The sequence below is a fragment of the Equus asinus genome, chromosome 1 (assembly GCF_041296235.1).
Source record: "Equus asinus isolate D_3611 breed Donkey chromosome 1, EquAss-T2T_v2, whole genome shotgun sequence".
NCBI classification, from domain to species: domain Eukaryota; kingdom Metazoa; phylum Chordata; class Mammalia; order Perissodactyla; family Equidae; genus Equus; species Equus asinus.
Genome location: NC_091790.1, coordinates 143,871,761 through 143,898,512, shown reverse-complemented (window position 1 = coordinate 143,898,512; position 26,752 = coordinate 143,871,761). Strand labels below are relative to the sequence as shown.

The 26,752-nt window shown below is 32.0% G+C and overlaps 1 protein-coding gene across 5 annotated transcripts in view; it reads right to left on the bottom strand.

Annotated features, from left to right (window-relative positions):
* The window catches only part of PHF14 (PHD finger protein 14), a 200,801-nt gene that overhangs the window by 55,376 nt on the left and 118,673 nt on the right, over positions 1-26,752 (bottom strand). For 4 of the 5 annotated variants that reach the window (XR_011503236.1, XM_070509165.1, XM_070509163.1 and 1 more), the window contains exon 17: positions 13,424-13,541. Coding sequence is in view for 3 of the 5 variants with exons in the window: in XM_070509165.1 (XP_070365266.1) it covers positions 13,424-13,541 (118 nt within the window). In the remaining 2 variants the exon portion in view is untranslated. Of the gene's footprint in view, positions 1-13,423; positions 13,542-14,298; positions 14,329-17,514; positions 17,540-21,332; positions 22,445-26,752 lie in introns of all 5 variants that reach the window. The other variant, XR_011503237.1, reaches the window with a different exon arrangement.

Genomic DNA, 26,752 nt, shown 5'->3' with positions numbered 1-26,752 from the left:
CTTCACAACTCATGACAAACATTTAAGAAGTAATATTTGACTCAGCCAAAATACAGTGTTTAGTGTCTAATAAAAAAATTCATTTCCAGATCCCTTTCCCCCTTCTCCCTCCAACTACAATAGATTAGATTCTGTTGGGTCTACGTAAATCATCCATATTGTCAAGTGGCAGCTCCCTTAACACAGGGAAATTCACTATTTCATTGAATTTTATGAAGAAAGGGCCTTGAGGAGTTATAATCTATCTTCTACACCTTACAGTAGGGCCATCTTTAAACAATTTATTTAAGAATTACCTCCAGGCTTTATTCCTCTATTCATAGAAAGACCAAAACAGATCCCACTTAACAATAAAGGTATTTTTCCTCTTCCTATTACTAGTATTGTTTATTTATAACAGAAAAATTATCTGAATTTCTACATTACAAAAATCTAAAATGGCTTCAGGACAAAATCTACTTTAAGAATCTCTTGCAATAAGGGATAGAAAATACCTATTTTAATATATGAAAGGAAGTCTCTAAAACAGGCTCTAGAATCAGCAGATCTGGGTTTGAATCACTTAGACCACTTATTAGCTGTGTAATCCTTAACGTCTTTAAATCTAATTTTTCTTTTTAACCCACACAAAGGAGATAAAAAACAGTAACTACCTTAAAGACTGTGGGGAGGATTAAATGGGATTATACATTTTAAGTGCTTAGATAATGCTAGGGACATAGAGATACTCAATAAAGCTTGATTTCTATAATTATTACTAGTATGGTACTTTCTTATTTTAAAAATGTTGAGTTTTTTTGGGTTGTTTTTTGACCCAGCAATTACACTGAGAGTATATCTGTGCAAAGGAATATTGTATAGTACTTAAAAATCTGACCAGAAAAAAGTATGTAATAACATGGAAAATGGTCATATATACAATTACATGGAAAAAAACACCATTATATAAGAGAATGTAGAAAACGATTGCAATTTTTAAAGCGTAGGTTGTAGTAGGATGTACTACTGAAACACGAGCAGAAATATAACATCTTTACATGCAATAATCGAAAGTAATCAAATCCTTTTTTGTTTTATAAATTTTCTAAATATTCTACAATGACCATACATTACATTTATAAGAACTTATAAAATACAGAACGTACATAATTTTTTTTTGACTCCAACTTTCTCCAGAAAAGTAGAGTCAGAGAAAAGAAAAAAGAATGGAGAAAAAGAGTCAGAAGTATTTTCTTAAAGCAAGATTTTATATAGAGGATATTGGTGTTATTATATTAAAAAACTGCTATTTTGAATTATTACTCTCTAGCTTTAAAGTTAAAAAAAACCCAAATAGAGTCCTACATCTCAAGTACAGCATATTTAATCATACCTCCAGAATAATATTTCACTTAGAGATCAAGTTGATATGTATTCTCTTACTTAAGTAAATACTATTTAAACTTTGTAATAAAAGAAGATCATTAGATAGTGGAAATGGCCAACTAAAACTTATTGGTAAATTTATCCCTACATTATGTCTTAATTATTAGACAAAAGGATAATATTTTAAAAGGCAGAAAGTCTCTCTCGATAAACATTAACTCAGAGAAAGTAGATGGATCATTAAATCCTAAAGCCCAGGTTTTCTGTATCAAAATTGGTATGGTACTCGGCTTTGGTTATGGATGCAGTCACCTGCAGAGTGAGAAAAGAAGGCTGTGAAAACAAGCTAAAAAAGCCTACCAAAATACCAAAGAAATGGTCTGCTAAGAAGGGAGAAAACCAGAAGAGAATAGGTTCACTCAAGGCAGAAAGGAGTTTGTAAAAAAGGAAGAAGTTACCAAGAGTGTCAACCACCACAAAGAAGTAGAAAAAAGATGAAGCAGTGTAACTGAAGAAGATTCTTGATGGGGACAAACTGAATTCATAGCTCAGAAAAGATCCTTGAGATGCTGCTGGGCAATTCCAGAACTCGGAAAGAAGGGAATATGACATCTCAGTAATCCAGGAATGCTACTGTATTGAACCTGAATCAGGTGTCATCAATCTACCTTGAACCTGCCTGTGGGGTTGAATGACAGCCCTGTATAGAAGAGCAAAGTCTGAAAATGATATCTGTAGGTTGAATTAGTGAATACGTCAATTAGAGACAAAACTACATGTAAGAAATTTAAGAGAGATTAAGGTCAAAAGCCCTGGTTCTTAAACTTTACTGATCATAATTACCACCAGTGGTGCTTATAAAGATGCTGACTCCTGAGTACCATTTCAGAGATACTGATTGAGCGGGTCTGCATGGGGCCTTCCAAACCGCATATCTAATGGTACTTCAGAAGATCCTGGTACAGATGGTTTGTAGACTACACTCTGAGGACAAATTACCAGCATTTGGGCCATATGGACTGACAAGTGATGAAAATCTCAAATTATGATGTAAATCAAGAAGAGTTAAAAAAATTTTAATAATATATAAATAAATAATAAATAAAGCACAAGAAGGAATAAAGTGATGTTTACCTAACTTATTAAAGTTAGTTAAAGGCAGTCCATAGGGCCCTGTCAAAATGAGAAGTGAAGCTAATAATTGAATATGGACAGGACTGGACTAAGCTGGGGCTGTGGGGCAGTGGAAGGAGAGTGTGGATCAGTCTTATAATTTGCCTTACTTAGCTTTTCACCAATGGAAAACATGTTAAGAACAGCATATCTGATATTCCCAGAAAGAAATAGTTATTTTTTAAGTAACATGATAGTAAATAAATAGAGACATTTATACGCTATGATTTTAAGGAAGTACATTATTAACAGTTTCTTCCACTGGGAATCAGGGGAGCTGGTGGCAGAGAAGTATGGGGTGCAAAGATAGAGTCCTGAAGAATTTACATGTGTAAATCACTGCCCTTTGACTCCCACATACAAAGCACATACTGACATGTTACCTTACTAAAAGAGAGGCATTAGCAGCATTGGAGAATGAGTACAAATTTCCTTACTTAAGAATGAGGCTTTCTCTTAACATAAATGCTGTTAAGACAGTGAAGGCACATAATCATGTTATGAAATTCTAAATGTGTTTACATATCACGCCCTAAAAATTAGTAACCTTAATTTCTAGACTCCACAAAGAATATGAAAGTGCTAGCCCAGAACTTCCCACACTTCCATCCTTAAAAGTATTCAAACATTTAATACAATAAAAGGATGTGTTGCTGACACACGCTTGTTTGATAAAAGCCATTCGTTAGGCTTGATGAATCTTTTGTTATCAAAAACTACACATACCTTGACAAAGTGGGCTCACAAATTATCTTACACTTGTCTTCAGTGGTTTGTTACTTATAAACTTTATTTTATTTACTTTTTATTCTCACTTCAGTTTCAAGTTTATAGTTTTCATGACCTTAACAAGGAAATAATACCCTTCCGCAGTCTATGGGAAATTTCTTGGGTGTTTCTTCACCTATTAACAAAACATGCCTTCAGTTAAAACAAGAGGCCCTTTTATGCACTTATCAGGTATGTCTTTCCCTATTATTCAATACTTGGCAGAGCCAGTAATGTAAATATGAAAGTAAACCTTTACTTTCTAAATATAATGCATTCTACTTATAAAATACATACATTAGTGTATGATCTGTGCGATTTACAGAGGATCATAATTCCATATTTAATGTGAAATAGTCACTGCTATCAATATAAAGATATACCAACTATTTGCTAATCATATACAATAAATTTAGAAAAAACATCTTATGGAAGAGTGTATAATTTTAAAAGTTTAGAGAGCCATAAGTGCCTAAGTTTAAAAATAGATTAACTATAGTGATAGCTTTCATTGCCTCTTAACTCTAGAAAGAAATGAAAATAAATAGACCTTTTTGTGAATGAAAAAGTTAGACATGACCTCACTCCATTTACTGTGAAATTCTGAAAGAGACAAGAAAGATTTTGACTTGGTGTATGTGAAGACAAAAAATAAAACAAAAAGTTGTAACGCAAATTACTTTTTAAAAACATTTCTTATATTTGAAAATCAGAACATTATCACTTATTTTGAACTTTTCTCTCCATAGCTAAAATGCCTGCTTATTTTTAAGAATAAGAAGAGATGTTATACACTGAGCACCCTTATTATTCCAAATATTGCCATTAAACCTTTCACAAATGAGCAAGCTGAAGTTCACTGAGGTGAAGCAACTTGCCGAAGGTCACAAGCACTGTAAATATTTAATATAAAGTTCTTTCCTCTACATCATATTGTATACCTTGACTGTCTTTATATTTTAAATTACTCTATTCTCTATTTTCTTACTCCACAATGCCTCAGAATAAAAGAAACTCCCTAAATTTAATGGAAAATTTTTATGGAAGAAAAGAAATACTACTACCTAAAGATATAAACTGCTTATAGATACATATCCTAATTTCAGAAATGTCAAAAAATGAATATGTAAAAATGTAACTAACAGGGCATAACACACTTTCATACATCCTCAACAACTAAGCTACAATTTCTTAGCACTCTTGATAAGGATTCTATCAGAACATCAAGATTAGAATGCTTAAATATATTTGATTTCAGAAATTAATTCCATCAACTATCAGAATTCATTCTTTGAATTTTCTTAGCTTAGATTTGAGGAAGTCTGTCTTAGTTGTAAGCAAAAGCGTACTTCTTAAACCAGAATATATAGGTTAGAAAGACTTTTTTCTTGTTTTGGTGAGGAAGATTGACCCTGAGCTAACATCCTTGCCAGTCTTCCTCTATTTTGTATGTGGGACGTTGCCACAGCATGGCTTGAGGAGTGGTGTATAGGTTCACGTCCAGGATCCAAATCTGTGAACTGGGGCAGCTGAAACAGGGTACATGAACTTAACCACCATGCCAATAGGCTGGCCCCATAGAAAGACAATTTTTTAACAGAAAGTACAAAATAATGAAATAGTTAAACAATGTTTAATAACCAGGAATAAACTATTTAACTGTATCTACATGTAGAATACATGACATCTCACTTTCTGTTTTTTGAAGCCAAGATTTAAGCATTTCCTATTATTTGGGTGTCATTTCACAACTCTGAGAATATGTTAGCTTATTTCAACTAGGACCATCTCTTTGCAATGAACCATGTCTCTCATGCTCACATTATATGTAAATACCGGAATAACAAGTTTATATAATTAAAACATTCTATATTCCTTCTGAATTTTTATGTTGGCATATTTTTATAACCTAATTTCAGTATTTCAAATGCTAGGTTAATAAGGTAAAAATATTCTTATTAACTTTTTAAAAGCTGTAATGAAATATCCTTCAGCTTAACTACCAGATTTTTAGTAGGTAACTTTTTTCTCCAAAATAATAAAAAATAAAAACATTAGAAAACTACTTTAAAACTAAAGGATAGCATGAAGTTCGTGAGTTTTGAAAGGCATTCCTATGTATGGCTCCCTACTGTACTCTGATTAATTATCTTAGTTATGATTTAGTTTTTCACCACATATGGTATTCCATAGCATGCTATGTAAACACATCAGGCCCATATGCCATCTAAATTAGAAAATGGCTTGGTTTTTCCAGTTTGTAGTAAGTGTAACTTAAAAAGTGATTTACTTTTTCCATTTTGCAAATTATTATAAGACAACATTTATCTAATTTTAGAGGTTCCAATCATTTTATTTCCCTGTGAATATGATGTTGAAATATATAAAAATGTATGCCATAAATACTGACAAACTTTACCTAGAAGAAAGAAATCATATGTTCAAAAAGATTCTTAAGGAATACCTGACCATGACTTATTGAAGTATACCAATACACTTACTGCGTATCACACAGTCCCTGCGAAAATCACCTCAGTGACAGAACTACACAGACTAGTAGGGATTCCAATTCCATTGTAAAGAATAACGGTAAACAATCTCTTTTTTTGCTGAAAATTGTTACTTGATAAAAATACTACCTAGGGACAGGTTTCAGAAATATGTCCAGGACAATCAAACAAACCACCTCTTTGAGCCAGCAATAATGACAAATAAGATGTTGAGTTCAGTACATAAAGTTCTGTTTAAACAAATACACTCTACTGAAGAAAAAAAGCACAGTACCAACTATAATTAGTGTAATCAATTGTTAATGGCTATTACTTCTTATTGAATTCACAAATCATTGTTACTAGTCTCAAAGTACAGCACTCAGTCAGAAACTAAGGGCTTAAAAGACATTTATACAAACAATTTTGCCTGCCAAAGAAAATGCTAGAGTAACTGGGAACAGCCTGAACTTAAGTGTAAGACAACTTAGAAGACGAATTGGAAGTTTGTGGGTTTTATCCCAAACACTAGCAAAGAGGAAATCCACATTTGAATATTTAACTATAGCTACCATCAAAGATAACCACACCATAGTTTTAATTCTCAGACTTCAGTAAGTCTACAAACCACCACAGATTTGTTCTAGGGGATTCTAACGTAGGATACTATATAAAAAACTTTTCTCCAGACTTTTACATACCTGTGTCAGTAAAAACGCAAACCAAAACTCAATAAAGCTCAGTAAAGCACACTGCTGTAAGTTCTAATGCTTGTCACACAAATGCTAGAATACTGAATTAAGATAGATAAGTGCTGTAAGTTTTACCTAAAAATGACTTCTTTGTCAACCGTGCTAAATTTAGAAACTTCAAATTTAACCTATTGTCAGATAAAATCCCGGAGGTCAAATGAATAGTTAAAATATTAAAAAGTCCTATTTTTTATGGGTCAGTTATATGTTTCAAATTTAAAAGAACTTTAAAGGATAATTCATTTTAATTTTATATTTCTCATAAATCTTCATAATACATAAAATTCAGACATTCAATTTCCAATATTACCAGGTTCAATTAAATGTGCTTGTTTAATGTATTGTGGCAAGACACTCCTTTGAGAGATTGTTCTGTTCAGTTCTTAAAAAGGCAAAATTCTCAATGACTGTTTTAGTTGAAAATAAATATTCATATCTTGTCATTTTGATGTAAGTCTATCAGTTATAGAATTCTAGTTGCTCAATGCAGAAAATTTGGAAAATAAAACAAAAATGAAAAAAACATACTTCCCCTACTCAGGGATTTCTAATTACAAATGATTACCAAAAAGTACCACTTGCCTCAGCTGGCATGTCATGCATTTCTAGTTCAGATAATCTTCCACAGGGATTTAGATGAGATTTCTATGCATATGAATTCAACTTACTACTGTGAAAAAAGAGTAGCACACTAGAAATATCAAATAAGAGCGAACCACATGGAGGTCTCTAAGCTAACACAGCTCATTTTGCAGTAGTCAGATAATGACCTGTCATGTATACTCTGGCTTTTCACAAAACAGAGCTTAAACAAGGATGAAAAGCTAGAATCATAACTGGCACAGTCACTGTAAAATATATGATGTATATTTAAATTCTCAGTGGTACTTGTGAATATATGTGACTTGAATGAAGTACTTTTGAAAGAAATATTTATACATGTTCACTTAATCATGTCAAATTAAGTTATCTTCATTTGGGGCATTTCAGCAGACAGAAGTTATTGATATCTATATAAAGTATACCCTTGAAAAAGACTGAATAGTAAATTGTGCCCTATATTTAAAAAAATATTAAGTCCACCTTATATCTTATATGTAAGCATGCAAAATAATTTCAAAGTGTCAGTTAGTTGAAGTTAGACTTGGGTTATACACATTGCATGTATTTGTTTTAAAATTTTAAAAAAAGTTAATTTTTAGCTTCAAAACTTTTTTAATAACTGAAGAATTCATAAAATACATGAAACAGTAATTCTTATTCCTGACTGCTCAATAAAATAATTTGAGGAGCCTGTAAAAAAGTATAAATGTCCACCCTCATTTCCTCTCTCTCCCCTTCCTGAACAATTCAATCTAAAAGCCATCAGATGGGGCCAGCCTGGTGATGCAGCAGTCAAGTTTGCATGTTCTGCTTCGGCGGCCCAGGGTTTGCCAGTGCAGATCCTGGGTGCAGACCTATGCACTGCTTGTCAAGCCATGGCTGTGGCAGGCATCCCACATATAAACTAGAGGAAGATAGGCATGGATGTTAGCTCAGAGACAGTCTTCCTCAGCAAAAAGAGAAGGATTGGCGGCAGATGTTAGCTCAGGGCTAATCTTCCTCAAAAAAGATAAATAAAAATGAGTAAGAAAATAAATAAATAAATAAATAAATAAATAAAAGCCATCAGGTTATGGTAAGTAAAATAGGTGTCCATGTGGGGTGGTGGTGGAGGGTGACAATAGATTAGTTAACCATGTAAGAATATATATTAAGGATAATGGGAACCAGTTTTCTGTGAGGGAGAAAACTAGAATGGTTTCTAATATCTAAAAAGGAATAGAAAAATAGAAACAAATGTGTATGTATATGAATGTACACACATATATCTAGTCCTTGGCTCTGTCTATCAAGAAGACCTAGGAGGATCAGCATCCCAGTAACAATGAGCACATGCAGTACCAAGATCTTGGTTTTAAATACCATTCTCCACTAAAAGGAACAGGGTTCCTTGGAGAAATGGCTGGGTCCAGGAAAGAAAAGCACTAAGTTGAGCCTGGAACATCTTTAGTACGGAAGTACTCAAAAATTGCTGGGATCATGTCAAAAGGGGACAGATGTGAGGTTGAAGTGGCAGAAGCCAGCCTGAAGTGGCTTCCATTAGCCAAATTTGGGCCAATTTGAACATCAAAATAAATAACGATAATAACCAATATAACCCATTGAATAAAACAGAAAATGAAAGTTTGAGAAGGAATAGGATATTTATATATCCCATATATATTTATACATATAAATATTTATGTATTTATACAGTCAAAGTTCTTCTGCACAAATTATTAATTAGAAAGGAGAAGAGAATGGAGAAGATTTGCAGATAACTCCTTCCTCAAGTAATTATAGTTAACATCACCATCTATGGTTCAAATCAAAATCATGTGTCACCTGATAGAATACATATTGCATTACATCAGTGATATTCTTATCAAAGATACAAAACATGAATATAAACACAAGAAAAGATCAGAAAAAATGCAAAGTGAGAGACATTCTATAAACTAACTTCCCTGTAATCTTCAAAAGTGGCAAAGTAATAAAAGTCAAGGAAAGACTAAGGGACTGCCCAGATTGAAGACTAAAGAAACATAATGAAATGCAATGAATGATTCTGTACTGATCCTTTTGCTATAAAGGACATTACTGGGACAAATGGTAAAACTTGAATATGGTCTAAGGATCAGATGGTAATAATGTTTCAATGTTAATTTCCTGATTTTGTTGGTTTTATTCTGAATATGTAAGAGGATGAAAAAACACTGAGATGTAAAGCAGAGGTGTGCCAATATACCTTATGAAAGGTTACTCTAGTAGTAGTATAGGACTATGGTCTCCAAATATTTTTGTTGATGTACCCCAATACTAAAAATATTTTAAATATGTACTTAGTATAAGTACATATGCGTGAAGTTATATCCTGTTCCATAGTACTAATATACTTTTTACATTATAAAAACAGGCATAAAAGTTAAAATGTAACATTCATTTTTTAGAATTAAGTTGATTTAATTAGTCATCTTGTCTATCTCCTGGGGTGCAAACACTTGATTTTGGAGGCCTCTAGTGAAGAGAATGGGTAAAAGGGGAGATGAGTCTAGCAGATGTATTTAGATAGTTTCTGAAATGGGAGGAATTGATAGAATGAGGAAAAAGTGAGGCACTAAATCAAGGCGGCAGCAGCAGAGAAAAGAAGCAAAGAGAAGACTGGAGAAAGATTTAAGAAAGAAAACTTTTATAGGACTCAGGAAGTGATTTTCTTTATGGGACGAGGATGGGGAAGGCTTGAAGATGATTCCGGGTATTTGGCTTGGGTTAATGGATGGAAGTAGAGATGGAAGAAAAAATAAGAGATGGGTGAGGTGGCGGAGGAAGAATAAAATACACTGCTTTTCCAGACTTACAGCATTCATTAGCAATAGTATTTTCACAACAAGTTAAAGAGCAGGAAAAAAACCCTAATGCATGGTGATAGGTAGCAATGAACTAGCTCCATTAATTATAAACACAGTACACTGTCTGGATAGCTGTTGCCTTTGTTAAATGTCTTTAAAGCATAGCCTATGAGAGAGGTAGGTTTTGTGTGTGTGTTTTCATGTGTGTAGATTTGTGTCTCCGTGTGCACACATGTATATGTATATATCTGTGTCCATGTAATTGGTCATTTTTCATGAAACCTAAAGTGACTACCTAGGTTTATGAAGAACTGATAAGGCATAAGAAAGTCATTATGCCATACTTCATGGGTTTGGAGAGAATAAAGTCATTCTACATACAAATATCAAATAATTATATTGTACCCTTTAAACTAATATAATGATCTATGTCAGTTATATCTCAAAAAAAGTCATTCTACATTCAGGTAAATTGTTATTAAATCGTATTATTAAAACTAACTACACTTAGGTCTATTTTATCTTTCATGTGCTAAAATGGAAAATTATGGATTTAGGTATGATGAATCTCATTAGATTTTTGTGGAATTTGTATAAAAGTAACATGCAGATTAGTGATAGAAGATTTTTGCTCTCATAAAGCCCACAGCAGAAAACCTATTACTTGAAAGACAAAGTCATGTACAAATGTACTATGCTGCTGAGAGTATACATGGTAAGATTTTAGAGTTTCCACTGGTATGCAGAAGTTGGAGACAATGTTAACAGTTAAATAATGTTTAAAGTGCAATGCATTTTCAAGCACATATCCAACTATATACCCTTACCTTCTATTATCTAAAATTCTAGGAAAAATAAATAATTTCTTGAGAGTCAAACTTTTATCACAAAAGTTAAGATTTCTTGAACTTAATCCTGATTACCACAGGGAAAGGAAGTTGGACATATATTTTACGGCTATAACAATTTTACATTCATTTCCCCCAACCTAAATTTATTGGTAACTGATTCACTTCCTTTCTCCTGGCAATAACTACTTCTATCTTAGCTTTTCAAATCATTAAAATGTATGAATATGGCAAATATACTCAGTATTAGCTAATAAATAACATGCCACCAAAGCAGAGGAAAATGAAGGATAAGCAAAGTATGTTAACTTTCATGCTGGGTTTCTTTTAGGCCTTGAGATGATACTAATTGTCTTGACTCAGATGTTAATAATATACTGCTTTCTTAATTTGAAAGCTTTTGCAGCAATTCACTGAATTACAAAACATGACATTATCTATCAATGCTTTCTTCTTGGGACTCAATACTAGCAAACATCTTTCAAAAGAAAATAGAAAATTTACTACCTGCTGGTCAGGAACGGAGGTCTTAAAGAAGTGAGCAAAAGAGAAGTGGCACAACACAAATATTCAAGGGAATGAATTAAGTTGCCTTAACTTTCAGCTTAACTATTACATTAAATTTAATGTTTCATTGAAAAAAAGTAGAAGTATATAATATAATATAATATAAATGTTGGTATGATAAAAATACAAATCCATTTCACTGATATAATCCTTACAGTCAACTGCTGTGACATTCCAAAAATTAGAAACCATATTTGGAGGAAATTTGGAAAATGTTGGTTGCTCGCATCTGGTAGTCAATCACAAGTCAAACAGAGTATAGCAAATACAATGCAAGTTTTCTAACAATGTGCCTTCCTAATGGATTTCCACTCAGAGTCCAAAGATCTATTCTCTGCTAGAGAGGGAAAAACAAAAACAAAAACATCTTACCCTCCTCAATGGCCACAGGCACCTACTGCATTTACAAAATGTATAATGTACTCCTAAATATGTAAAATATGCCCCCTAGCATTTTCAATATTCATTAATGAAACTACTATATAACTTAACAAAGCCCCTCTTTGCATTTAATGCAACGCTATATAGTTATAGTAGTATAGAGCCTTTGCAAAAGAATATATGCAACAAGGCATACTTACAAAAGGAAAGAAATCCTTTTTCAAAATTTGCTTTCCTAACTTGTTTGTTGAAGGTAGGAGGAAACCCCAAACAAAAAACACACTTAGAAAAATTATATTATACCACAAGACAACTACTGAAAATCAATCGTATGTCACTATTTTTTTCATTTAAATACAATTTCTGGAAAGTATTTTTTAATTATGTAATAAAATCTTTTGATATTAAATATGCTCCTTCTTAAATCTGGGTCTTAGGAAAATGAATGGAAAATAATTCTTGATATTGTATAGTTTAAAACGTTGGGCAAAAATGCTTGATTATGAAATAAAATGCATAATGTATTCTATTTTAATAAGCAGTATACAAACATGTAAAATTTTTAATAAATTTGGTTATTTAAAAAACTTTTAAATAGTTTTTTTCTATAACCAAATGCTTTCTGCAGTTTTTGATAAACAAACTTTTACAAATGGCCTCTGTGATAAGCCGGTACAGATCATTTTAACTAACGATAAAAGGAATATTTTTGATTCCCTGATCAGACAGGAATTCAGTATTAATTTTAATTCACTCTAGGACAGACAAATGCACTTAAGTGGCATTTAAGAAACATGGCTTGATGGTCACATTATAATAGACAGTTAATTTCCACTGTCTATTTAAGGAAGAACAATTTGATTAACACACAGCTAACCAGAATGCTTTAGTTCAAATATATTCAATATTTCTGTCAAATGAGTTAAAGCATCAGGAGTCTAGCTATTCACTCACACACTTAAAAACACACACACACACACAATAATCTTAAACTGTGGACCACCACAATTTAAGGTTATAATATTGGTATTCAAAAGACACAATTTCAATAGTTTATTTGTGTAGATAAACTATTAAACAACCTTATTAGAAATTTTATCCTTTCTACTTAGCTAAAATAAATATCAAAAATTTTAGGATATAAAAACTAGTTTTCTCAAAGAACAGATCTCATAAAACACTCACAGTATACTTATATCTTAAGATGAGCCATTTACAAAATAAAATTGTATTTTATTGGTTATTCTGTTGGTTAACATTTATACATATACATATATATATACTTGTCAAAACAAATTTCTTTGACTCAAAGCAGAGTCATCCTGCTATCCCTAGATGCAGTAAGTTAGCAAAGGGTGACTTTTTTTGGCTCCGAGAACACTAATTAATACAGAACAGTAATATAGGGAATATACAAAATAGCTAAATATTTCACACAGGAAATTTATATAATTTAGTACAGCTGTTTATTCCTTAATTTAAGGGCAATAAAATCATCATGGCAATATATATTTAAAGTAAATTAGACTAAAATGTTAGTCCTTCATATTTCAATTCTCTTTAAAGTTAGGAAGCTGATGGTATGGTATAGAAAAGCTATCAAAATGAAGGGAAATGGTACTTTCTCTTACAGGCTTTTTTGCCCTTACCTTAGAAGATGAAGAATCACACTCCTGACATATCCATCCATAGCCTGTTTGTTTAGGGGACTTTTTCAAAGGAGGATCCAAACAGCCAAAATGGTAGCACAGTCTGCATTCATCGCACCTGAAGGGTAAACAGATTTATGGTATATCTAAATAATATTAAAAAACAACTTTTTCAATGACAAATGGCAAACTATTGTACATCTCAACTTTAACACTGTTAATTCTATCCTTAGCTCACAAGATCATCAAATTAATGTTTACGACAATCTAAACCTGAAATAAATATTTTAGAACAACAAAATACAAGAAAATTAACAAACAAAACAAATATCATTCAGAACATTTTAACAGTAGAAATGTTAAGAGCATATGAACAAATGCGTGTGTATAGCCACATATGTTCAAAACCAACACACACAGAACAATATCAATTTGAACTTCAAGAATTAATCATTTGCCCATTAGATAGTTTAAAAACATTTAATAATATATATATCAAGATTATGAATTCAATCCAATACATTGTGATTATTTAAAAAATTTGAGAACTCTAAGGAATTCTACTAGGTTACACTAAGCTATAATCAACTCCACACAAATTATACCTCATCACTCTCTTTCTCCAAGTTAAGGTGGATTGTAAACAAACTTTCTAACGTTTATAGCATGCTAACACAATCTACAGCAAATAAAAACCATTCTAAGAATTTGATATTATTTTCTCAAATATAATTTTCTTAAAGTTTACCTGTCACTTTCTCTCAGTATATTTGGTTTTTCAAAGTACCTCCTAGTACATTTTAAAGCTCATTAACAAATATTTTGATAGTGTCTTTGCCACCTATGACATACAAAATCTAAGAAAACTATCATACCTATTCTTCGTTTCAGACAATCTCATCCTGCTGACAATGAAGAAAGATCTGTATTATTTCAGTGTTTTGTAAAAAGAATTTTGCATCAGTTGGAATAACAAGACCAAATTTAACAACAAATAACAAAGATGTATACATCTTATGGAAAAGATTATATTTTCATTTTCTTTGTTGCTCTTTTTTTGAAGTTAAAAAAATAATACTGTCTCTAAACCCATCTGCCAGATTGTCTTTATATATCATTTTTCTTACTGATTTAAAACTTAAAAAGTTGAGAAATCCACAACTAAGAAACCAAGAGGAAAAATTTACAGGATATGTTACTTGAATAAAGTGTAAAATTACTATTCAATAACCATTTGTTAGAAAAAAAGGGGAAAGAGCTGTTGTTATAATTAACACACAAAGAAAAACAATTGATTTTCATAAACCATCACATAAAGGGGACTATAAATCTACATTTAGCATAAAAATTTCATATGATGCTATAAAACCCAATCGCCCAAAGACTCATTTTGGGAATCAAGAGTTTCAGAGAAGTTAGCAACTTAGCTAAGTTATTCGGGTATAAAGAAATCTAAAACACAATTATATGTCATAAGTTTACGCATTTCTTCCTCTATAACTTTCTCCTTATGAACCAAATAAACTTACGTATTCTTCCAAAACTCTTCCTTTAGACTCAAGATATCAACTTGAAAAAAAAAAGTTTACTATGATAATTCTAGCTATAGGAAAAATAAAATCAAATAGGAGTAACAGTACTTTATCTACTATGCCAGTATTATAAATAAACTATCCAAAAATATATTTAAAAGAAACTAAAATGTTCAAATACCTGTTGTTCTGGCGTCAAGAAAAAAATAATAGATAACATGTAGCTGACATCAAATTTAACATAGAGACTAAAGGGCAAGCCCACACAATTCTATCTTCTTTCTTCTCTATTCAACTTATTTACCTTTCAACAGTTAAAATCTCAAATACATTAAACATACGGTTATTGGAATCTTCACAGTGTAAGTACTTCTGAGTTTATGAGAAGGTTAAGATTTCTAGATAGTTGAGGACATATTCTTTCAAGCATGAAAACCAGTATTCCAATCATCTTTGATGGGAAATTTTAAAAGAATCACATTCTTTGCTTCATCAAGAAAATATATTAAATATCATTTACTCTATCTTTGTCATCTCAGGGTCATGCATACTTGCAACGGATGCTGCAAGGTGTCTAACACTGTGCCAGCCTTCTGTGTTTGCAGTGTGTGTCATTAGTCTGCTGTTCTGTTGAATTCTCGTATTCAACTTTTATAGGTTTCCAGGGTCCTCACTTATTTGCAAAGTATCAGCCACTGCTTTCTGATATTGTCAGTAAATTTGTCTAAGCAACATTTCTTCAACAATAATTTGTTGTGGATTCAGAAATCAGATCAACTAAACTTATTACGACTATGCAAACTGACAGTGAAAAGACATGAAAATGAGAACTTCTACTGAGTTAAGTACATGGACTCAACTTTGCTTAACTATAGTCTTTCTTGCTTAACTTCAGGTTTTCAGGCAATGTGCCTTACAATTTAGATTGTCAACAATCTGGGCTCTTGATAGGTGAAGAGTTATGGGATTAATGTTTTCCTAGTTCATATCAAATTACAACCTAATCTCTGCATATTTACTTTATAACTCTGTGTCATAATAACTTGCAAATTATGATTTCTAGTGTATAACTTGAGTCAAACACCACGATGAATAGAAAATTGAATCATAATTCATGATTTTTCACATTCATGTGTGCAGGTGATTCCTGTTGGTATATCTATGTATTACCAGCGAATAAATTAAGAACAAGTTTGCTACACTGATATAGTTCTTATTTGTAGTTGAATTCAAGTACCTGTAAAATCAAGTTATCTTTCAGCTCAGGAATAAATGTAAAAGGGAAAAGAAAGGTTTTACATGCTAGATTTGTTAGAAGATAATGTTGAAATATGTGCCATTTGGAAATGATCTAATCCTTACTAACTCCTTTATTGGTGACACTTTCTGAAATGCCTTAGTCTACATGTGGAACTCTAATGTACTTGTGATGGGTCCTAGAGGAAAAGTAGAATTTGCTTGTCAGAATTAGGGGGTGACATGGGAGTTCTCTCAAGTTATAACTCACTCATCAGTAAATAAAAACTGCAATTTTCCAAGACTAAATAGCAAGAAGGAGTAGTTAATACACTTAGGTACTAGAATATTGAATTGAAGAGATCTTTATGTGCTGGTGACAAAAATGTCCTGAATAATACAAGTGAACTCAAGCAGAATTTGCAAGAATTAATATACTGTTGTCAAATGTAAGAGATACCATTAAGAATCCTAGAAATCGAAGAACAACGTAGATGTAAAAATAGTGGATTACTTATTTCATGCACACACACAATTTTGTAAATTTTAGCAAATTGTGTCAGCCAACAAATTCTGGCTATGTTACAAATTTAGATCATTTTAAAAATTCAAAAATCAGAAACTCATAAGGGTCTGCAATCATTCTGCTACCTATAAGCTGAAACAGAGTTGAAGTAGTTATTGATGAAATTATTATTTATGGTCTCTAGCTGTACTTCTAACATATACTTGGAAACACACAACTGCAGCACATAATGCAGTACATATTTAATTTGTCAAAATAGTGAAGAAAATGTTTGAAAAATCTTTTGCAAAAGCAGTCATTGACCCACAAAATCACAATGATATAACACAATATACTTTATTAAATAACACAAATATCTAGGTAATAAAAACAGACTATTATACCAATAGCACATATATTAAATAGGAAGACATTGTCTTAAAATAGTAAAAGAGAATATAAAACTCACCTATAAGTAAACACTATGAACTTTGTAAATAAAATGCAAACTGGATGCTTAAAGAAGTATCCTTTAAACATCTAATACTGTACACATCAACACTATAGGACATTCTAAAATTTAGGACATTCTAAAATTACAATTTTAAAAGAGATAAATGAATCCCATTTATAAGATAAAAGGAAACCTGATGGTTCAATTAGATTCTTACTAAGTACAACTTCCTAGGCATCAGATTCATAATAGATAGAGATATAAATAATAAAGAAGCTATATACGTATGTGGTCTTTCACACATTGATTTAACAAAATGCAGGGACCAAATAAACATAGTTCTATAGGTATTTAAAATACTTACTTAGCATATGGTTAAGTATAGCACCCTAGACAAAGAAGAGGAAGAAAATGATTTATGTTCATATGTCCTATGATCCATAAAACAAGCAGTCATGTGTTTACCTCATTACTGAGAATATGCATACACGTAAAAAGAAATAACTGATTTACTTCCACCTGTGCCTAAGAGACAGGCTAAAAGCTGGTGTTACAAAGGGTTTCTTTAAATCCCTTAATTTCCAATTGATAATTTCACCAGGAGAGTACACTAAATAACTACTTTTTAAACTACCCAAAGCAATTAAGTGTACCTTCTATGCATACAATTTATAGCCAGAAGATAAGCTAAAGTTCAGAAAGAAGAGAAATTCATAACATAGGACTTGAAAAGGGATGTACATTTTTTTATGATCAAGTTGATCCATATCATAGCTATTTTTTATGTCAATGGAACATTTTATTTAGACCCCTTCCAAGTCTATATAGAGTAAAATAAAGAACTGACTCTGAAAATACATTCTATTACATTGGTTCCTGTAAAAAAACCCCTAAATATCAAGAATATTGATGGGTTGGATTTTCTTATTATTTCATCTCTATAAAAATTCTATACAAGACACATCAAAAGAATTGGTCTTGAATACTAACATTACTTAAATAAAATTTCACTAACACCTTAAACACCAACACAAATCTACTAACTGGTATTGATAGATTATTTCATTGAACAGTGGCCAATTATTTCAATTACTCATTTAACAGATTGAGAAAACACAGGACTATGGCCCATGAGTTAAGCACTTTTAAAATAATACAAGCTTGCACAAAATTATGCATTCTATCAATATTAGAATAACATTTAATATCAATAAAGACATACTTTGTTCCTCATATTTTACAATTTTAGTGCAAACCACCTATACAACCATTTTCTAAATGAAATAATTAGAAAATGTCTTTTATATTGTATTCCACAAATATAAGACTAATGTGAAAGTTTTGAACATGTTTTCATTAATGCCACTATAGACTTTTATCACAGGCAATAATGAACGAATGAATGAGTGGTAAGAAGGACAAAAATATTCTTTACATATGAAAGTCTATTAATTGGAAAAAATATTTAGATAATTATTGAAATCCAAATCCATATTTAATGATCACCTAAACAGTGGGATCAATTCACTTTCCTACATCTGCGGCAGCCAGGTTGCAAGATTAAAAGTGAAATGAAAAAGTAAGAGATGAAACAAACGAATTCACATAAAAATTCACAATAAGGTCAAGTACCTCTTCACAGTATGCGAGAATGATTAGATATTTCCTACCTGAAACACGTCTGCTTTGTTCTTTAATAAACTGATCTCCATCTGCTCATGCCCTTGGAAATTTTTCAGCAGTACAACCTGCTGTGCTCAAGCCCCACATAACTTTGTATTTCCCTGTTCATAATTAACTAATTACGCTCTAATCAATAGTGTAGATCTTGATTTTACAATGTAAATCAGATAAATGAGATAATGGCTTGGGGTCAATCTCATTTTATTTACAAAGCCCAGCATGAGCATCCACTTTCATTACATCTTATGTACCTGAACAGCATTGAGTCTTATCAGCAGGCCTGCAGAAAGTCTTAGGGTGAGCACTGGGAGAAAGAGGCCTACGTTTTCATAAAGAACATTCAAACCATGAGCATCTCAGAAATATTTTTAATCACAATCCTTAGTATTATGTAAACTGACAAAGTGTTGAGTCAGACACGTAGGAAAAAATTTCTGCCTTCATCTGCCATGGAACTCTAAAGCTGAGTTTCTTAACCAAGTTTCAATTGTCAAAATAATTTCAGAAAATAAAAAAACAAACTTTAATAATGTTAACATTCAACTCTGCTGCACAGAGTCCTTCTGAATTCCTTGAACAGGTTTTGGTGAAACAGTCATAAAATATTCCCATATTGTGAATCAAGTAAAAAACTGGTAAGTTTTGTCAAATAAGGAGCGTTAAGCATTTAAAAAGAGTAGTCTCACGTAAAAACTAGGAAATAGGATAATGGGTGTGAATATTCTTATTATTTATTGGTCAGTAATCTATTTTTAACATCATACATGTAATATCAGATAAACATTCAAGAAATGTAAATAATAATGATATGTAAATGATATATAAATATCATTTTTAAACCTAAGATGGATAAAGATTAAGGCTAAATTTTGTTTTCATGTTCAAATTTAAGCCTAATTTCAAATCTTTTTTTAAAAAGGAATTAGCGAATTATTGACAAATGCTATGTTCCTTGATTCATTTCTGTATCTAAAACAGTGCTGCCCCATAATAAGTATAAAATAAAACAAGCAATTGTTCAACTGAATTTATGAAAATAGAGAAATTTACTGTATGTGTTGTAGATGAAGCTACCATAAACTCTTTTATCTAGAAACAAATGGTTTTGAAAACTTAAGCGTCCTTTTAAGGAGATTAAAGCCACATTCAATCAATCAATGTCAACCACATCACAACGAGTCTTTATAAAATATTATATACAAATGGTTCTTAAAGTGGTGTCCCTGCCCTGGCCAGCAGCATCAGACTCACTTGGGAACTTGTTAGAAATGTAAAGTTTCAGGCCTCATCCCAGACCCACTGAATCATAAACTGCAGGAGACAGGAGGAGGGAGTGAAGTCCGGAGGAGGAAGAAAAGGAGAGGGATCTGTCAACAACCTGTGTTTTAACAAAGCCTTCTTGTGATTCTGATGCACTATAAAGTCTGAGAATCACTGCTATCTACTACCATGTCATTCTTCAGGTATTCCAGTCATTTCATTTCCTTCCTGATATTTTAGTACTTTTTCCTTTCCCTATCATGTGACAAATAGCCATATTTACCTGTCATGCTGTTTACTCTTACATATGTCTGTGAAATATGAACCATTTAGTGCCTATTTTCTTAAGTACACAGTAATATCTCCTTTAAACAGCAACTGGACCAATTACAGAAAAGGATTATTTTTATACTGTGGAAATATGAGAGCATTTAGGAGATTACTAGGAGAAAGTGTTTTATTCTACTCCCTTCAAAAGTTCTCCAAATACATGTTTGTGGGATCAATGATCTTATGAATGATGCTGTTTGTATTTGTAATGTGTCACAAATATTCTTAGGGCTAGCACCAAATATGAAATAGCATATCCGCCACTGAAGACTGCAAGATGCAGAATGATGATAACATAGCATTCCAATTAGAACCAAGGCAGAAAAGATTTTGATTAATAGTGACACTAAAACCACAAGGCTTAACGATTTCTCAAAAAATCCAAAACAAAAATGACCACTAGCAATGTCTCACCATATATCAAGGGAGGGTCAGGGTCTAATGCATTAGCATATTCTTTTAAGAAAATGGCAATCTGTCACTTTCCTTAAAACCAGCTGGAGTTCAGCAACAGTAATAATTACCATCTTTTTCTTAAGCTGTCACTTTCCTTAAAACCAGCTGGAGTTCAGCAACAGTAATAATTACCATCTTTTTCTTAAGCTTATGTAGTGATAAATAATGAGTCCTTTCTTATTCATAAAAAAAAAAAGCCTACTGGTTTTACTATGGGTCATTAGTATTTTTCCTCGAATGTTATAAGATCTTTCGATAAGTTAATAATCTCAGTTTATACATATTTTTATATACAAATTACTCCTAATAAACATCTTATCCGATAATATGGTTCTTTACTACAATTATAGATTACTAGCATATAGCAACTTTATATTTACACTTGCTTTTGATTATCTATAACATTGCCTACGCTATTCCTAAAGTTTAAACTATATTCAATTGCCACTATACCTGAAAAGATGTCCAAAACCACATTTATAAATCAGGAAATTCCAAGAGACATGTTGACAATTTACATGTATATGTGCATTTCAATTTCTCAATTTCAGCAAAGAGTCTCTTCTAAATCAGTTCAAGATGGAGTGATGGAATATTCAACATATTGCTGTCGTTGGCTTAAAACTGGATCATTAAAGCTTGAAGATCAAATTTTAATTCTGTAAACCTCTGGAAAGATACAGATGTTGATGAAGATCTTTCAGCTGGCAGGCTGTATAGTCAACAAGCTTTGTATCTCCCTCATTTCATAAAGATTGGATAAATTTGGGTATTATTGAAAAATATCTAGAGATCAACACAGATATACTCTTACTCATGAGTTTAAAATCTGAAGTTGTAAAAATTTCATGCTAATAATATTAGTGGTTTCACACTAGGACTAATGAGTCAAAACTGGAACAGCAAATGCTTTACAAGTCTTTCACTTTTGCTGAATATTATAATAGAAGTAATACTTAATATAAGAGTCTACAGTTGTTTCCCAATGCAGCATTTCATTTATGAATATATGCATTAAGTTGGATGAAACAGAATAGCAGACAAATGGAATGCACTGTCTTTCTTGTTTGTTACTGGTATTGTTCAACAACAACAGCGAGTGGCACACTGCATTTAAGTCCCACAGGCTTCGGTAACTCTTCAGTAAGTCCAAACACTGTATTTCATCAATTGCCAAAGAAGCAAGAGGGAAAGACATGACTTAATAGGACAATTCTGACAAGACATTATTTAGTATTTTTCAACAATGCACATATCAAACGTTTCTGATTAGTGCAAAAGAAGAGCAGAAGAAGGGAAAAAATAGAAAAAAGTCCACACAGGCAAATTAACTGCCTTGTCAGTCCAAGTAACAAACCAATCAATTACATTCTATCCAAACCTGACAAGCAAAGGCAACTTTTTGCAGTGATAAGCTTATGGGAAGGACAAGATAGCTGTTCTCCTTTACTTTATGTACTCTATTGAGAGTGTTATCCACATTTTTAAAATCACACTTATAAAAGAGGTTTCCAGGATTGCCTCCGAGGATGAGCTGTGGCAGAGTTGGGTCTCATGAAGGGTATCTACACAGTAAAGTGATAAGAAAAGAACATTAACATTTAAAGATCATAGCAGCTCTGTACTATGTCTTATGAAACATACTAACAATACTACAGTAGATTCAAATAACATATGATCTGGTCCAAAAAGATAACACCCTAAATCTAAATGCCATGATCTTATATAAGGTTCTTATTGATTCAAATGGAACTATTTTATCATTTGAAACACTGAGTTGCCTCCTCTTATATTATTATTATTTCTTTCACTTGTCAAAATAAATCTATCTCACTAAAAGAAAATATAAAAATGATGAAGGGTTTATATTTACATAAGCTAACATATATTTGATCAAAATGTTTTGAAAAATAGCACTTTGCTATTTTTCATTAAATGTAGCAATTTAACAATGCTTGAGAAAGCATGCAACTGTGCCTAGAACAAGCACACCTAACCAGCATGTTACAGAGCTGGTCCTACCGTAGAATCTCAGGAGAAAGGTGTCAAATGATTCTTATCCCCTGCGCCTACACTGCCTTCCTTTTTCAAAGACTATACTAGAAATGTTTGGATACAATTATGAAAAGTATATCCCTAACTAGCTATTTTAGTGGATTGTGCAACAAAACCGACATAGAATACACCCTACTGTAAAGACCTGGTCATTGACCATAAATGTACTAATTTTAGCCAAATTTTCAAAACTCATTCACTTGCATCTATTTCTCAAAACTTTCTCTAGTGTTTCTTGTACTTATTCCCCTATCGGCACATATTCATTTGCTACCTTTGTGTCTTTGTTTTCAGAGGATAAATTTTAGGTGCTTCATGATTAGAAGTAACATTATTTTTGACTGTGGGAAACATAAAAAGTTATCACTTCCTTCAGATATTTACACCTCTCTATAGATGAGAAGAAACAGCCAAGTAATCAAACATAGAGGGGAAAGTTCATTTTAACATTTAACTATTAGAGAGATGTGTTTAATGCTTCTAAGTTCCACTGAGAAAAAGAAAGTGAAAAGTGGCACAATTACAGACAAATAAAGCACTAGTGAGAAGAGCTACCATGCCAAACTGAATAACCTCCAAAGAAAGCAACAACAAAATTGTACAAGGAAAAAAAGAATATAATGGGAAACATAGTTTTCAGAGAAATGTACTTATCAACATATGAGCAATAAACAGAAAGAGTTGAATTTCCTTTTTGGATACAGGGAAACAGGAAGAGCTGAATTCCCTTGTTGAACAGTCACATGTACTAATTGTTCTCAGTGCTTCAGTCTCTAAGTGAAGAACTTTAAGCACATTCTAAATCTGATACTCTGAGAAGTGCTTTGTCTGCAGGTTAGGTACTACTAGATAAGCATAATGCAAGAGGAAGCAACCACATCATTCACCACAGAATAATTACTACATGCATAAGTGACAACAGACAACCCAAAAGACATATTTGTATTTAACTTTGATAGGAATTTAATATAGATACATTAGATATCACAGAAATCTTCTTTAAAACCCAATTAAATCTAAATTGTAACTTTGAAAAAAACTAACAGCAATATTTCTCTATCCTAAAATTTCACTGAATATTCCAAATCTCCCTTAAAGCCAGAATAAGCAATACAACTTGTCTTGGCTGCTATCTTCCTAGGACAAGACTATGTGGTCTTTTACATAAGAGATCAAGTTTTGGCTTTGTATTCATTCCATATGTACCAAGTAAGCTTACTTACAAGTTAATGTAGAAAAAAATTACTGTTTTCAAAGGGCTTCCTTGATGCATGCACCAGGAGACTGTATCTTGTATAGTTGGAATTGCCTACCAAGAAGAAGCACCTTCTTCTTTTACTCCAACAAAGTCAAATATGCTAAAGCAGTGTAGTCTAATGAGGCAGCATGCCTAATGATTAGAGCATGAGCTACAAACTCAACTCTGCCTAGACTCAAATTCTAATTCCACCACTTTCTAATTGTGTGATCTTGGACAAGTAATTCTTCTCAGTTTCCTCACCCATAAAATAAGGATAAAATCAATATCTATCTTATAGGGTTGCTATGAGGATTAATATGGAAATATTAATGCAATAAAATGAGATAAAACATGGAAAGCACTTAGCACACTGACTAGCCCATAATAAACATTCTACAAATTTTAGCAACTAACCCGAAGAACCGTAATTTATCAAACACAATAGTAGTACTTATTGGAAAAGAAGAAATTATATTCTACTATATAACTTAATTGCTATAATTTTAATACATAATTGGAATAATTTCTATTTCATGATGCTTAGAGTCTCTGTACCTGAGCTACCTAATCTCCAAAATGGAGACACGCTTACCTCATAGGACTGTTGTAAAAACTGAATGAGATGATACATTTAGAGTAGAGAATAGAGTCAGGGCCAAAGTAACCACCTAACATTAGCATTATTTTAATTCCCAGTCCATAAAGCCTTTAAAATAACATTTCTCTGGGAATCAATTATAAATGTTAAAAATATGAGATTCTTATACATTTATTATCTAGATATCAAATTCCATCAACTCCAAAATTTATACCTAATCTTATTTGCAAATTCATTTCACCTCTAATTTCATTAATATCAAGTCTATTTCACATATCCAAAACTATACAAAACCAACACAAATCAAAACCTTGTTACAGGAGAAACAGATGAAACAGGATGCTTGATTAAAAAAAAGAAAGAAAGAAAAACTAGAAAACAATATAGTTGACTTCTAATACTAGAAGTGGAATATGCTTGTTTTGTATGACTCCAGAATTGATTACTAAGGAGAGACACGTCAGCTCACTTGGAGAGAGCAACTGCCAACAGTCAGAACTGCCTCAAGAGCGAATGGATTATTTACATACTTCTATCTCTGTCAGAAGCTCTGTCCTTGTCACTTAGTAATGATACTGGGCAGATGATTCAAGTGTCAGATGGTTGGCAGGGTTACAGACTTCGAGATCCTTTTCAGGACTGTACAGTGTTTGTTTTGGAATCTCTCTGAGTTACCAAATCTGAGGAAAAAATGAGTTGATGCCTTCATTTTACAGATGAGAAAATGACTTTAGAGGCAATTTAATTTGAGGTCATTCATCTAAGCCAGTAGCAAAACTGGGGCTAGACTCTCTGTCGTTAGAAACAATTCAATATATAATAGTGTGTAAGTTAACAGTGTTAAGATACTGCAATGGAAAATAAGTAAAAAATTGCAAAAATAAATTTTACTGAAAAATAAATGAGTGAAACGAGAAATATTTCACTGCTATATGTACTTGAAATTATGATGTTCACTACTCTAAAATTGTGTACTCCAGAAATACCACACTTCACTATGTAATTAATGTATACCATGTTCAGGCTTCTGTTTTCTTTAAATAGAAATTACTTGTCTATAATTCATTTATTTAAAAGAGAAAAAAATTAAGAAGTTCAAACATTGATAACACGACATAAAAATGTTGATGAATCATCCAAAGTTACTTAAAGATTTAGTATTTTAGTATAGATTTGAAAGGCAAAGAATGTCATACATTAAATACTAAATGTATGAGGCTGGTTAGCCATTCCATACGTCTAACAAAATCATCAAATCAACTTAATTATAAAAGAAAAAAACATACTGAGTAACCGTTTTATTTTTAATCCAAATTTTCTCAGAATACTACCTTAATAAGAAAAATTCAGAGGCAGCTGGGCTACCTTCATTATCCAAATACGAATATTTTAAATATTAAACATCCCTTTCTCAATTTTTACTAACAGAAAAGCATTCTTAAAAAATAACTTTTAAGTTTCCTTCACAAGGCCTAGTTTATTTTCCAGTTTCCTCTTTAGAATCTAATCTCTTAATGATGTACAATATAGCATCATTTTAGATCTAAACACACTAACTTAAATCACTGATCACTGTTTTTTACAAGCCAGGTCTAAGGCAAAAAGGCAACATTATTGGTGGTCGGAATGGCCAAGTAACTTCTAAGAACAGTGACATAAAGCATTCAATTTTTAGACAGTTCTGTGCTGTAAGAAGCCTCTGTTACTCTAAATTGTTCAGTATATGTTCAAGACAGCCTTGGAATAATGGTATTTGGAGAATAAAGTAAAGAACGGCAGAGTCCAGTAGAGAAAGAAGCAGCAGCAGAAGGTATGGCTTGCTTTGAAAATGAGGGAGGATACTTGTGGACTTTCCACAATGACTGGAGTTCACGTGTAGGCCATTTGATTGGGCAAGAGAAAGACTCAGAAGGTTGGAGGAATTGAGATATATTAGAGCTACAGAATGCCTTAAACACTAGCAATAAAAATGAGGAGAGC